The sequence below is a fragment of the Electrophorus electricus genome, chromosome 18, assembly GCF_013358815.1.
Source record: "Electrophorus electricus isolate fEleEle1 chromosome 18, fEleEle1.pri, whole genome shotgun sequence".
In the NCBI taxonomy this organism is placed as follows: domain Eukaryota; kingdom Metazoa; phylum Chordata; class Actinopteri; order Gymnotiformes; family Gymnotidae; genus Electrophorus; species Electrophorus electricus.
Window position 1 is genome coordinate 11,887,830 of NC_049552.1, and position 14,571 is coordinate 11,902,400.

At 40.3% G+C, this 14,571-nt stretch overlaps 3 protein-coding genes across 4 annotated transcripts in view; 2 read left to right on the plus strand and 1 right to left on the minus strand.

Annotated features, from left to right (window-relative positions):
• The window catches only part of ripk2 (receptor-interacting serine-threonine kinase 2), a 13,643-nt gene extending 12,224 nt beyond the window's left edge, over positions 1 to 1,419 (minus strand). The window contains exons 1-2 of the mRNA XM_026998325.2: positions 754 to 1,419; positions 34 to 187 (exon numbers count right to left, since the gene is read on the minus strand). Of these exons, the coding sequence (XP_026854126.2) occupies positions 34 to 187; positions 754 to 944 (345 nt within the window). The 5' untranslated portion in view covers positions 945 to 1,419. The remainder of the gene's footprint in view (positions 1 to 33; positions 188 to 753) is intronic.
• A 615-nt stretch (positions 1,420 to 2,034) lies between these two features.
• On the plus strand, positions 2,035 to 6,700 carry LOC113570077 (sorting nexin-16-like). The gene is made up of 8 exons (XM_035536528.1): positions 2,035 to 2,200; positions 2,808 to 3,100; positions 3,429 to 3,515; positions 3,716 to 3,864; positions 4,747 to 4,816; positions 4,921 to 5,057; positions 5,451 to 5,597; positions 5,820 to 6,700. Exons 2-8 carry the CDS (start codon positions 2,810 to 2,812, stop codon positions 5,932 to 5,934), a joined length of 996 nt encoding a protein of 331 aa, XP_035392421.1. The 5' UTR covers positions 2,035 to 2,200; positions 2,808 to 2,809; the 3' UTR covers positions 5,935 to 6,700.
• A 5,274-nt stretch (positions 6,701 to 11,974) lies between these two features.
• On the plus strand, positions 11,975 to 14,141 carry asip2b (agouti signaling protein, nonagouti homolog (mouse) 2b). 2 transcript variants are annotated; one of them, XM_035536322.1, is made up of 3 exons: positions 11,975 to 12,302; positions 13,405 to 13,478; positions 13,681 to 14,141. In XM_035536322.1, exons 1-3 carry the CDS (start codon positions 12,170 to 12,172, stop codon positions 13,855 to 13,857), a joined length of 384 nt encoding a protein of 127 aa, XP_035392215.1. In that variant the 5' UTR covers positions 11,975 to 12,169; the 3' UTR covers positions 13,858 to 14,141. The 2 variants fall into 2 exon arrangements, with proteins under 2 accessions (XP_035392215.1, XP_026854165.2); XM_026998364.2 differs by having other exon boundaries at positions 11,976 to 12,302; positions 13,402 to 13,478.
• The last annotated feature ends 430 nt before the right edge of the window (positions 14,142 to 14,571 follow it).

The window sequence follows — 14,571 nt, forward strand, 5'->3', positions numbered from 1 at the left end:
ACGGCAAGCAAAAGCCACTGTCAGAAGCCATACCTCATGTAGCAGCTCATCCAGGGACCCGTTGGTCATGTACTCCGTGACTATGCAGAAGAACTCTGGCTCATTACACACCCCAAAGATCTGGATGATGTGGTTGAACCTGGCCTTGTGTAGTACCTCAGCCTCTTTAAGTAAACAATTGCGTTCCCTGTGAGGAAGTTTTGAATTGTCAAAGATCTATTCCCACACCAAACTGAAAGGAGCTTAAAAACTAAACCTATAATACAGCCAAATTGCTGAACTCAGGTCTGTCAATAGTGACAGTGTTGCTTTGTTGGTTCAGATTTCTGTTTCACTTCTGGTGATGCTTTGGATACTTTTATGATACACAAACAATTCATATCTTGATAACATCCCTTTACACTAGTCTTCAAAATAGTGTGACAAATATAAACACTGATCAAACAGGGTCTGGAACCTGGGTCCTCCTGGATGTAATGTACACCATATGAACACAATTTTGTCCACTTCATACATATATACATACACACACACATACATACATACATACATGCATACATACATACATACATACATACATAGACGACGGCTGTATGATACATACAACAGACCCGGCAAAGGGAGGGGAGTAACTTGTTAAGCACACAATGGGAATTACGCAGACCAGCAATAAACCAGTCGATGAGCGTTCCGTTGCAGCAGCTAAAACAAACTTTAAAAAAGCAAAACCAGTAAACAACTTCTTGACCTTACCTTTCACCAACAGGCGAATCCAGTTTCAAACACTTAATGGCGACGGTTGTGCGCCAGTCACTGTGCTGTGCTCGGAATACGGTTCCAAACCCGCCTTTACTGATATAGTGCAAGTCTGTTAGCTTTCGATAAGGGATAACCGGTAATGCACTCGTGAGACTGCCGATATTAACGCAGCCTGGATGCTCCATGGTCACCGACACACGCACTCACAACAGGCCTGCCCAGCGTATCTGTGCAACGAAATCAAAACAGAGCTCGCGCTACTGAAAAGCCCCACGCAGCACGAGCGAAGTGAACGAACCGACACGTTTGGCTAATAACATTATGTAAATGGACTTGCTCCCAGCTGACTGCACCAGCCGCTCGGAGTACAACCAGACGAAACTGCCGTGTTTTCAACTTAAAAAAACAATTTGTCAGAGCGACTCAGCCTCGGTGGATCTGCGTATCGCTTCTAATTCTGTCACACCCCCAAATAAAATGAGTCAAACGTTACCGCAAAAACGACAGTGCTTTTAGCTACCAGCTACTTTATCACACGTAACATGACTCATGCAAACGTTTCCAAACGAAAGGGCGCATCCGCGACTAGATTCGTCGAGAATGAGCTCTCGCGCCCATGGCTGTAATTCCACAGCAGCGTCTCAGATCTGTTTTTTTCTTTCGCAGGCGTGCGCGGGCCGATTTCGGAGCGCCCGACCGAGGTTACTTCCGGATATAATGAGGGGCGTGTCCAGCGTTTGACAAATTCGGAGTTTCGAGAACGTGATTCCTTGAATGTATTGGTTTAGGATACTGATACTTACTTTGTCCTTCAACTGTTTTGCCAACATTCACTAAACTGTTACCCACAATTTTTCACGACAATCTCAGGGAAGCATTTCCAAGTAGCATTAGGCCTTCGCATATCTACTGTCCCAATACCTAAAACACCGAACAAATCTTGTTCTATGAAAATCCATTAGCCTAAGCCCACAGCATTATGCGGCCTGAACCTTTTTTGGGAATTCCCATGAAGTAAGACGTTTCTTGGAATTTCCCAGGAAAGTTCCCCACACAATTATTACTTCTTTTAATAGACTTATTACCAATCACATTATAGTGCTGTAGTATTAGTGAAATAGTCCGCATGTGTTTTGGACTGTTTAATTTTTATTTTAGTTTTTTTTCCTCCCTAACTTGAATTGGTCTATGGAACGGGAGGCGAAACGCAAGCAGGTGGGTTCTCTAGACCGAGATCCAATTCGACAGGCTCCCATTTTTATTCATCACGTAGGGGGCAGTGTTCTATCCCTAGACAAAAACACTCCTGTGATTGTGCGCTTGTGGATGCTCAGGCAATCAGCTGATCATGGAACAAGCTCGATCTTAAATTTGATGTTTATTTTCCGCCCTTTCGTTCGTGAAACATTGTTGATCCATCTTGACAGCTAATCTGCTTTAGGTAAGTATCATACTAAATAAGATTCTATAGGACAGTAGTATTAGTTATTGTGTGTATTATAAATGACTTGAAAAAGAGGTGCCTGAGGCACTATAGGATGCGCAAATCGTATTAGAATGTATTCTGACAGGTTAATAGCTACAAATCGCTTGGCCTGTTTCTGTATGGAACCAGGGGCGTTCTTCTCTAACGTCCTTTGTTCAACTGAATCGTCTCTTCATAATTAACGCTGAACGTTTCATGAGGTTATGCACTACTCAAAATGCAAATATTCGGCCACGTATGTTGTTCAAATAATTCTACTATTCGGCGTGCGTTATGTTTATGTATCGACATTATTTCAACGCATTATAATTTTTAAAGCTTGGCTGTGACGCATCTCCTTAAAGCGTAAAGGCTCCATATCCAAATCGTGGCCATTGTTTTTGGTCCAGCTCTGAAAGCACATTCCAGACATCCACGGCGTTGTGCGTTGGTGACTCCACATTTATGCCAGTGCACACTGCATTCTTTTCCTAGCATGTGACAAAATGACGTGCCTCAAAAGAAAAGATTCTCTTCGCAACAGCCTTATAACTTTTTTTTTTTCCCCTCCTATAAACTGCAGTTATGGCTGCCTCGTTTGCCCCTTTCCCTTTACTGAGGAGCACATATGGGAATGCCCAACATGGGCACAGGAGGGCCTCCTCCCTGGGCAATCTGTCGGGCAGCCTTGACGCATTGCCCCGAAGCACCTGGATGAAGAGAGGACCTTGTGTGCCTTACCAGCACCAGAGAACAGAGGCTCTGAGAGTGCTGAACAGTGAGGAGGATGGAGCCAGTGGTGAGGACTGGCATGACAGAACGCCCATGCCCATGTTGCTTGGCTATGACGTGATGGAGGAAAGGGCAAAGTTTACGGTAAGCTTCTGGATGCTGGTAGGTGCTGTCGGGTTGCATTCACTTCAGGTGAAAACCTTATTGGGTCTGTGAAATCAACTGCTATACTAATAAAAGCTGTGAGGAGGAGGAGGCAAGTCTGAGTAACTCTTATTCTGGAAATAATGGAAGTGAATCAAATGGTCACAGGCACATGGTGTTAGATGTAGACACAGAAACCTCTTTTTGAAATACTAGGAAAATCCTCCTTCAGAAAATGACTGGATGTTATACAATCATGATGGGCAACCCCCCCCCCACATTCCAGTGCTGACTAGAGGTGCATTTTATCTCTCCCTCTCTGTTAAAGGTTTACAAGATCCTGGTACGGAGAGCACCTGATGAGAGCTGGGTCATTTTTAGACGATACACTGACTTCTGCAGACTAAACGACAAGGTTCGGAGGATGTGCCTTGGGTCAGGTGATAGTGGAGTGATAAAGGCATAGTTAAAAATTCAGTGCACAATTCTTACTTATCAGCATTTTTTTTTTGTGTGGGTGTGTGTTTGTTTGTGTGTTTGTGTGTGTGTGTGGTTGGGGGGTGTGGGGGGTGGGTGGGTGGGTGTGTGTGTGTGGATGTGCGTGATGCGCATAAGCTCAGAGAGTTGTTTCCCAAATTCAGACTTGATCTGCCACCGAAGCGTTGGTTCAAAGACAACTATGACATGGACTTCCTGGAGGCAAGACGGCTAGGACTGCAGGCTTTCCTGCAGAACATGGTCACCCTTAAGGACATCGTCAGCAGGTGCCAACCTGGATCACACCTGGCTAACACACACACGCAAAAGAATGCGCATAAACAAGAATTGAGCACTGAAATTTTGACTACGCCTTTATCACTCTACTATTACCTGGCCCCCACACACACGTTCCAGAGATGAGAGGACAGTGCTTCCCATTGTAAACCCGTCTTTTTAGGTTGATTTAGGATTGTGTATCTGTTGTGCACTGTTTGGTTCTGGATGTCAGAGATTAGGTTAGTGGATTCTAAAGACTTGACATATCTCATGGTGTACAGAGAGGTTCATTGGGGTTTTGGGGTTATGACTGTGCAGGTGATCTTTTTGCCTCACCTTGTCTTAGACAATCAAGAATTTCCATCATGGTTCTTCTTTCTGAAAACTGCTGGACATCCTCATGAATCTACAATGTTTGCATTGTGAATTACTGTAAAAATAACAGCTAAAGGGCTGATGTGAGAAAGTGTCATATGGCTATTTCACAATATCATTGTGAAAGCAGCCTGATCTTCCTTTTAAATAATGTGTTAGCAATGAGCATGACAGTAAAATTGCTGCATCCATTTCCCTGTAGAGCAGTTACTAAAAAGCATTTCACTGCCAGTTATACTGTGTATGACTATGTATGTGACAAATAAACTTTTAACTTAAAATTGCAGTAGTGGTAATGATAATTTTTACTATGGCTATTTGGTTTGGAGTTTATTCTATTTTGGAGTAGGTCCAAAAACACAAGCTAGCCACTGAACTAGTTAGATACTGATGGTGTATATGTATATAATAAGCCTGTGTTTTCATATTGGTTACTGATGGCAGTATGATTTGTGGAAGGTATTGTCAAAAAAAATTATTACTCTGCAATTAGCATGTCTGCCTTCTTTTCCCAGTGATGTCGTAAGGGGATTCCTGTGCTTGGATGACCCACCTGGTCCATTTGATAGTCTCGAAGAGAGTAGGGTAAGAACTATCTTTTGTGCTGACAAAGTGCATTTGAATATAGTGATTGCCCTCAAGGATGGCAAACAGCAAATAAAACAACCTGTGACCCCTGCCTATTGCAGGCCTACTGTGAGACTCTGGAGGAAACGAATCATCGGCTGCAGAGGGAGCTGCTGGAAAAGCAAAGAGAAATTGAGTCTCTGAAGAGAATCTTGGAGGACCGTGAGCTCCAAATAAACAAGCTGGAGCAAACAAAAAAGTAATGCAGCCACATGATGTAGTTTTGAGGCTTTCTGGGGGAGCAGAAGCAAGAAGGTGACCCTTGTGTTCTGGCCACAGCCTTGGGGAACTCTGTCACACTGTTCTATTGCTCATTGTGCTCAAGGCCATGAGGAGTAATGTTAATCCAGTTAAATCAGGAAACTGTATAAAAGGATGTTGGCTAATTCTGTGGACATAGGTACGCTTAACCATAGGTAGGCGTAACCATAGGTAGGCTCAACCAGAATTCAACAGACAGACAGTGCTCAGTCCTTATCTGCAGTTTATTGATACTGATTGACGTGCATTCACGGTTGGTTCAGCTGTAGAATTTACAGGCAGTTTGAGTGCACTTTTTAGTGCCGTCACTGTACCTCTTTACCGTGTGCAGTGGTGTAGCCAGCAGCCAGGGTGATGGAGGCAGTCTCCGACTGGTGTGCAGCGAGAGCTGTGTCAGCGCCAGGACATCGACAGACACCGACTCAGCGCTGATGTTTAAAGCGGCAAGCACGGACTATGTGAGGAACACAGGAAACAGGTGCCTCTTTATACTTTGTGGTCACCAACAACACTTAATGCTTACAACATGGTTAACAGGAATTGTTTATCCGCTTCAGTAGTCAAGTAGTCAAGAAAGTCCAGATGGTTAAATAGGTTAAGGGAGATCGATTTACTTGCTCTTAAAAGGAGACAAGTGTCAAGAACTCGTACTCAGCCTTACATTGTAGAAATAATACTACTGGTGTTTCTCGCTTTACAGTTTTGAGGTCCTTTTGCCAAAGAGAAGCTATGGTGCTTGCTGGAGCATGCCACCTCAAGAGGAACAAGAGTGTGTCAGGTTCCACACATCAGCAATTCTTGAAGACCAGGTTTAGAACATGTGTCTACATTGGAGTTTTTATCTTCTTGGATTGAGTTTAGAGGTTCAACAATTGTACAACATGTGACACTAAAGTGATCTGTGATACTTTAGAGGCAGCGATCGTATCTCAGGTCTCAGTGAAAACATGCAACAGTGTGATTATTCATTATGAATAGAGGAGTATCATTTCAACTTCATTACAAATACATGTTGAAGTCTCAAATATTTCAGAATGCAGTTTGGAAAAGTGAATGCAGTGCCTTTTCATCCCACATTCCCCATAAGTCAAGCTGCAATTTGTGGTGTATGAGTTTGCTTTGATGTATAAATACACAAAGTCATGTCATCAGCTTTATTGACGAAAAAAATCAAACAATCATATGTAATGAATAATTGAAGAACTCCTTTGTACTCTACTTTGTGAATCACTTGACTGAATGAGGAATGACTATGGTGTACGTGTTTGAGATTGATGTTTCATGTACTGAACGTGCATCTAATATAGTCAGTACTGTGCATTTCTACACGCTCATGATGGAATGATGCATCATATTTGCCCTGTAGTTTTACCGTTTGTGTGTGTGTTCAGGCCATTTTACACCAGAAATCGTCAGGCAAGCGCTGCAAGTCACTCCGCGACGCTTGCCGTTTCACACCGGGCTCGCGGCAATCCACGTCTATACAATGAACATATTGCTGTAATCACAACTGTATTTGGGATGAGCTTTACAATAGCCTGCTCACGTGGGAACGATAATAAAACAGTGACTGTGATTGCGTGTGCGTGTCCCCCCATGGTTTAATCTGCTGAGTTTTGTCAAAGCTCAGTTGCTAACTAAAATACACCGTCGGCTGGCTATTTTCTATTTTGATTATGGGCAATGATACAGCAGTAATTATGTACTGTTTCTAGATAGGAACTGCTGGTTTCGTTTGCTTGCTGCAAACGTGATCTCTGTAGTGTTGCCCGCAGCACGAATCTGGTGTAAATTGTCACATTTATTAAGGAACTTGTTACTCATGACGTGCCGTTGCAGTGTAAAATGATCTTTAGTTGTGACTCATAATGTGTACAAACCGCATTCAGCAGTTCTGTCCTATTAGAAAATGGTTACCCCGTGATGTCCGGAATGAGTCATCAACTCCGAGAGGCGGGTAAGGGATTAGGCAGACAAGATAGTTTGTGCTCCTCGTCAAGACGCAGCAAGTGACTGTTGCCTTCGCCAATGTTTAGGCAAGGGAACTGTGTATTACTGGTAATAAGCACGATATAATTGGCTATCACTTGCCTAATCAGTTTTCAACCACACTATTTACACAGAGCTGGTAGACCTAAAATGTGTGGCTTTAAATGGATTCTGCACAAACACCTCTTCAGTAACCTGTGCCTGAGTCCCCAAACAAATCTAGTAACTGTAGGATATTGCAACTAGTATTTGATATATGTGTGTATCGTGCATATGTATGTGCGTGTTCTCAAGAAAGAAAAAGACATTTAACGTTATCTTTAATGAATAAGCAGACAAAGAATCAAAATTATTTCAGTGAACGCTAACGAGAAAGTGTCAAGATGCTATTATTTTAACATATGGAGTGTAACCGTAACACAAAACTTGCAATTCAATATTAAATGGTGAAAAGACATGAAACCTAAGTCATAATCTAGAACAATGGAATGATGCAAATCTATTTCTGTAGGCAGAATAATAACCTTTATAGACATGTAAAATATAAGTGGTATTTTGAGAAGACTTTTATGCATTGCGTGAAACATTTGGACGTATAACATGAAGTTTTACGTCAACTTCTGAGAAAAAAATGTGTACAGCATAACTCAAAAACTCAAGCCCAATCCTTAGTACAAAAAGTTCTGTCCTTATTATCAGCCATCGAGGAAACCTGTGAGGAGAAAAACTGTATTCTGATTGCACTTAATTATTTGGTTGTCATTTTTTAAAGGTGGAACATATTTGTAAACAACAACAACAACAAAATTCTACAAGAATAAAACTAAACTATGTCACAACTCTGCTAACTCTGGTAACAACACAATAACAATTACCTGAATTATTTAATGGAATGCATGATTGTTTGGATCCAGCATTCAATTCCAAAACTATAAAGAGCTTTATTATTGTGTTGAGAACAGAATAATCGACAGTTTCATAAAGATAAGGGAGGTCTGAAGTTGTTGTAGGTCTTATCCTCAGGGACTGTGCACTAAAACAAAGCCAATCCAAAACATACTCACTGATTTGGGAATTTGAATTATTATTTCCAGTAGAGACAGTACAGTGCAAAGATGTGGGCAATCAATTTGCTGGTGAAAAGAAGTCGCTTTGTGTAGTTACATTGCTGAATGTGGCCCTCAAGGTTCCATAGAAAAATAAATAATAAATTTGTACATGGGATTATAATGATATATATTATATGGGATTATAATTATATATATTGTATGGGATTATAATGATATATATTATATGGGATTATAATTATATATATTGTATGGGATTATAATTATCATATGATGAATTAGTGGTGGCCTATGTGACAGTGCCCCCTTGCCAGCAGCATCTGCCTAGCAGTGGTTTATGGGTTATGCCTTTTTAAAAAAATGTTTTCCATGTTTTGATTTTTGTGCCATGCCCTTGCACATTTGATGCATGTTCCAGTTTTATTTGCTGCACCACCTGTGTGTCATTATGTTTTTATTTCCTTCTTTTATAAACCCTTTTTTTGTAACCCGCTTCGCCGGTTATATATGTCGCTTTGTGTGTGCCTTTTGTGTGCACATTATTAGTATTCCTTTGTTTCATTAAAATCATTAATGTTACATTAAAGTTTCATTAAAAGTTTGAAATGAGCCCCTGCTTCCACCTTTCTTCTCCTTGACAGCCCATGTGCTTCATGATTCTGCAGTGTTTCATTTATTAAACCGTATCGCTGATTAAGGGCACAACATGCATTTAAGAGAGTATAACAACTGCAGAGGACCCTCAAAAGAAACAACATGAGCTAATAGGTACATGGAGTTTGTGATGAGAACATGCTACTTACGTTATGCTGTTTCCATAGGGTCCCTTTCTTTGTTTTTTGGCTGGAATGTCATTCATGCCTTGCAGCGATGGCTCAAGAAACGTGTTATAGCACTTTGTCAATGTGTTATTTTCACTGACCTGCTATGATTCAAGTCTGCTATTTGATAGACTGCAGATTTATGGGCCTGGATTTTATAGCCTTTTCCCACAGCCAAATTTAGAGAAGGGCACACGCAATAAGAAATAATATGATACTTGAATGAAGAGTTTCACTTGTGGACGAAAGAATAGAAAGGTTTTAAAACAGCTTATGAACTGCAAAAAATAATTTAGAAAAAAAGGCCTACAATCAAGAAAGAGTCACAATGGTCAATCCAGCAACAGTAAACATATTATTAGGTACAAATTAAGTGGCTTTTTATTTTTGACCACCAAATTAGTGGCAATTGATAACATGTTTGCGTAGTACCTACAGTTAAGAAGAAAAGTTTATGAAACTTTGGCAATTTTCTAAATATTTGTACACAAATGCCTCTTAAAATATCACTGGATCATGACATAAATTATTTCCATTTAATAATAACAAATAATTTAATAAATCTGTTTTATGGGTTACAAAATGTTTTCTAAAGACCAGGGCTTCAATCAGTCCACAGTTAGGCACGTAGTTTACCAAAAGAAGAAACTCAGTGCTGTTGCTACTCTCCATAGGAGCAGGCATCCTGCAAAGATGAGTACAGTGATACACTATAGAATCAAATGATGAAGGCTCATCACATGACAGCTGAGGATGTAGTTAATAATTTATGACTTAGTAAAAGTACAATGGAGGAAACCAATTCTCTAAAAAAAGGAAAAAAGAAAAAAAACTCACATCAGGTTTGACAGCACTACAAATTAGATTTTTGACCAAAAACAAAACAATGCATACCAACACCATAATCTCACCCAAACCCTGAAACAGGGATAGCAGTGTGGGTTTGCTTTGCTGCCACAGAGCCTGGATGGCTTTCAATTACTTAGGGATCAGTAAATTCTGAGCTATGATAGAAAACTCTACAGCAGAATGTCAACATGACACAGATCCAAAACATGGTCGTACACCAACAACACAGTGGCTCAAACAGAAGAAATGAAAAGTTATATTAAAAAACATTGTGCAGTATAGTATGTTTCTCCTCTTAAAAATGTTGCACTAAAGGAGCAGAATGGGAAAGGGCTCCTACCATGTGTGGATGTTTCTCATAACTTCAGTAAGTCTTGGCTTAGGTGTGTTCCCCGTCTAATTATCCCATGCTCAGGCCAGTTTAATGAATGACAAATACAGAGACAGATTTGTTACCATGTATTTATTTATTTATTTTTGCCAGTACCCAAATGTGTGTGTGTGTGTGTGTGTGTGTGTGTGTGTGTGTGTGTGTGTGTGTATGTGTGTGTGTGTGTTCATGCATTCACACAGGAGCTGTGATCTAGTGTGGCTTCTGCTACCTTTTTACTGAATATGATCCAAGTCAGTCTTAGGTGAACCTGCATCTCATTCAAATAAAAAGTAAAAAAAACAAAAAAAACCCACATCAACTAGAAATAACCTTTAAAATTAGGTTAATGGGGCCTCTAGTGGACAACACATATATTTCATCTTTTATTAATGTGGAAGTTACAGCTTGATAAAGACTTTAAAACATGGTCCCAGACTATGAAATTATAATTTGATATTTCCATGGTGGTATTCCTGTTCTAGCACTTTGGTTTACACTTTTTGTTTTGTCATTTTCTTGTCATGTTTTCACCACGGTCATCTGTAGCCATTGAACCCCCCCCCAATGGAATCCACCAATGTAACCCACAATTCCAATAAATGTCAGGTTCTCCATTACAAGAGCTGAGCATCATAAATATTAAAGCTAATGCATCACGTAGGAGCTGCTGCATGAACCTATAAAACTTGTTTGGTTACAAAATGTAAAAGTCTTGCAGCCCCATATGCTTTGTATTGTTTCTTGAGAGAATGCCCTCATAAATCTGATATTTACAACAGAGAAGCCAACACGCATTTGTTTTTCTCCAGAGATAATCTGACAAAAAACGATAAATGCAGAATCCAGAGTAACTTTTCTATTTTCCTACAGCTGGAAGCTGAAAGCATCAAGATCATGTAATGGACTATAATAAATGAAATTAGTTTATGTCTGTAACACCAACCAAGGCATGGAGTGCTACATCACGGCTTTGTTGCTTCTGAATTAAAGCTACATTCGAATCTGGCGAATCTCTGGTTTGAACAACTATCCTTCCTCTTTCAGCACATTCATGGTGATCCTCAATATCCAGCTTCCGAGTGTGTGTGTTCACACTATTTGGAGCATTATAATTACACAAGACCAAAAACAAAAGCCATAATTGTGACAAAAGAAAATGTCATTTTACACTTGTGTTCAGAATTTGCATTGCCTGAAGAAAATAGGGTATGTATGAATCACTGCAATATGAAGATAATGAGTGTCGTCCATTCCTGAAGAACAGTTGACTTCACTTGTCTCTAACAGAGGGTTTTTCTAGATCACCTGCTTCAGCGCCAAACCTGAAACAACTATAGTCTTCCTTACACAAATCTATCCTATCATTGGTCATAGAGAAACAATAATAAAATCAAATCCCAAGCAAGGCACAATGAAGAGTATAGAATTTCAATTGCAATAATTCTAACATTTCTAAATAGTATGTGACAATACAATTTGAATCAGAGAATGCATTTCTATAGAAAATATATATTTTTATTTCTGTACAAGATATTTAGATCATTGTGTAAAAACAAATATATAAAATAATGTTTCAGAGTATATATCATACAAATGCATACACAAACATTCAATTACCTTATGTTTGAATTCTCACATGAAAATCGTTTGTATCGGTGTGAAATGTTGCCGTGCTATGATGCTTTTGATCTAACGGACACTAATCTAACGGAACTGTAACCAAATGATATAGAGGAGATGCGACCGTTTCATCGCCAGAGGTAATAGTAGGCGTGGGCTTGTATGCCGTGTAGCTTTAAAGTTTGAGACTGAAAGGGTATAATGTGATCTGTTTTTAATACAGTGCTTCAGGCCACTCGTGTGGTTTTCTACCTAAACCCCGGGTTCACATTTAACCTATTATCAAAGCTAGGCATTTCAAGCTTAGACCTGCGGCAAAAGAGAAAGGCATATGGCCGGTAGATACTTGCTCTGTATTTGTTTTCTCTTTTTAATGGTTCTGTCTGTAGTGGATGCGACAGAGGGAACAGACACGCGCAGGAAGCATGAAAACGACGTCGCGAAGCAGAGTTCCCCAGTTACAGGTGAGAATAAGTTTCCCTGCATTTTGCTATAAACCTTAATATTTATCTATTTATTTAATTTTATCTACTCTGAACACTTGAGAGTCTAAAGATTCTAAAGGCTATTTTAAGCAATAGACAAACGCAATGGATTTAGGTATGCGAACTTTGATAGCCTATTCGTTTTACGTTTCCTGCAGAAAGGCATCGGTAAGTATTCAGTGGAAAAACGCCTGGCTGTTTGTTTACTTCGTCGCAATCTCTCAAGTCAGTGTTGAATGAAGATGATTGCATCTGGACCTCTGATTACGCACAAAGGGCGCTATTCTTTACGCATTTGAGTGACTGTCCGCGTCAGCAATGAGCCGTTTGCCCGAGCTTGAATCCCGATTTTCGTGACATGTTTCAAAACACAATCAGCCCTTCGGTGCACTCTAGACAGGACTAATGCGGCTGTGAAGGTACGATTATTATTTTCATTTTGGTAATACTTTTGACCATAAAATGGAGAAATATGAGAGATATGCTTAAAAATCTCTCTCCTAGTAAGGAGCATTTGATTTTAGTGAGGAGAATGTAAAATTCTACGAACTATAGGCGGAATAAATCAAGCCTTGTTCATAGTTTTGCCAACATTGCCAAAAGAATTGAGGGTCTGTTTGATTCCATATAAGGCTAATGATGAGTGTCATCAGATTAGCCAGCCTGATCATTTTTGCGCAGAAAAAACACAGAACGGAAGTATCCGTCTCTGTGGCTGAACGATTGGAATTCTCTTTGTAATCAGCATCTTCACTCGTGGACGTATAATTTCCAATCGTTCTGTATTTATTACTTTTATATATCATTGAAACGTGACATTGTAGTAGCCTAAGTGATTCCACACATACAGAATTTGAAATAAATTTAGATCACTTTAAATTAATTAGTGATCGACTTGATCCTTAACCAAAACGCACTATAGATCGTGTTAAAGCACGAAAGCTCCTTTTTAAAGGAGTGCGCACGAATCCAGTTTACTTCTGGTGCCAGTAACGTCTGGTGACCTTTTAGAGCAGTAACATGTGGTTATAAGGAACATTTAAACATATCCTACATGAACTCACCCGTTCTCCAACAGCAGCATGGAATCAGGAGAAACCGAAGCGGATCTTCGCCAGAACACGCTACCTTCCTCCGCTGGGAACACACGTGCAAGTACGTTGCTTCTATGAAGCACAGATATGACCTTAATTTACACTGACAACGCACATAAACATACTAATTAATCCTTTAAAGAAGCCGCAGAAAGTAAAACATTGAATTTGAACAGATTCTTTTTAGGAGTGCCAGGAGGTGTTCTGACCTAGGCCTACCGAGTCTAGCTAGCGTCAAGCATAATAACTTTGAACTATTACAGGGGCCCATCCCGGAGCTGCTCGGTGAGGCCCATACCCCGGTTCGCCGATGTGCCCTTCTTAACGAGAGCTGCTTGGTAAACACACCTTGTTGCGAGCCATGCGCTTCCTGCCACTGCAGACTCTTTAACACCATCTGCCACTGCTGGAGGCTGGGAGCCTGCCACAAAAAGACATAACGTCGCCAGGCTACGATGAGTATTAGCAGGTCATAAATAGCGCTTTACACGCTACACATGCTTTCCGTACAGTGTGCAGACACCCTTAGGCATAGGCCTATACTGAAATTCTTGTCTAAGCTTTATAGTACAATTAACAGACCAAATATTAACCTCTAAATATACATAAAACAGTGTGCATAATAGTACAGTATTGAGTCTAGATATTTTTTAGCATAGTAGGCTATGTATAGATTTTTGTATTGTCTTGCATAGCGTCCATTAAAGGAAACATATTGTGCTCATTTCCAGTGTTCAGAATTTTATTTGCGGGGTTTACTCATTTTCTCATACTGTACATCTTTTGTACAGCATAATTGTACAGTTTGCTCTGATTGGTTAGCTCACCTGCTCTGCTCTGACTGGTCAACCGCCAGAGTGGTTTCACCCCTAGACATTATGCCCCTGTCTTATAGTCTGCAAACAGACCCTTCTCTCCTGAGCAGTAGTAAACACTGGGGAAGGAAATCCAAGCTGTTCCTGCAAACGGACATGCAGTTCTCTGCAGGCAGGCAGACTTCCACTTTAACTGTTGAAACATCTTGATATTTCTTCTGGTACTACCACTGATTTGACTGCACTGCATGTTAGGTTTGGCTCAGCAATGCCTAATGCTGTAAGCAGAAGTGTCAGTGCTGATGTAAAGTGTCAGTGCTGATGTAAAGTGTCAGTGCT

Excerpts from the sequence above, each read along its gene's own strand:
- LOC113570077 (XM_035536528.1), top strand. The coding sequence starts at position 2,810 with ATGGCTGCCTCGTTTGCCCCTTTCCCTTTACTGAGGAGCACATATGGG. Across the intron at positions 3,101-3,428 it reads AGGAAAGGGCAAAGTTTACG|GTTTACAAGATCCTGGTACG; the intron begins GTAAGCTTCTGG and ends TCTCTGTTAAAG. Across the intron at positions 4,817-4,920 it reads ATAGTCTCGAAGAGAGTAGG|GCCTACTGTGAGACTCTGGA; the intron begins GTAAGAACTATC and ends TGCCTATTGCAG.
- asip2b (XM_026998364.2), top strand. The coding sequence starts at position 12,170 with ATGGCCGGTAGATACTTGCTCTGTATTTGTTTTCTCTTTTTAATGGTT. Across the intron at positions 12,303-13,401 it reads GCAGAGTTCCCCAGTTACAG|CAGCATGGAATCAGGAGAAA; the intron begins GTGAGAATAAGT and ends GTTCTCCAACAG. Across the intron at positions 13,479-13,680 it reads CGCTGGGAACACACGTGCAA|GGGCCCATCCCGGAGCTGCT; the intron begins GTACGTTGCTTC and ends GAACTATTACAG.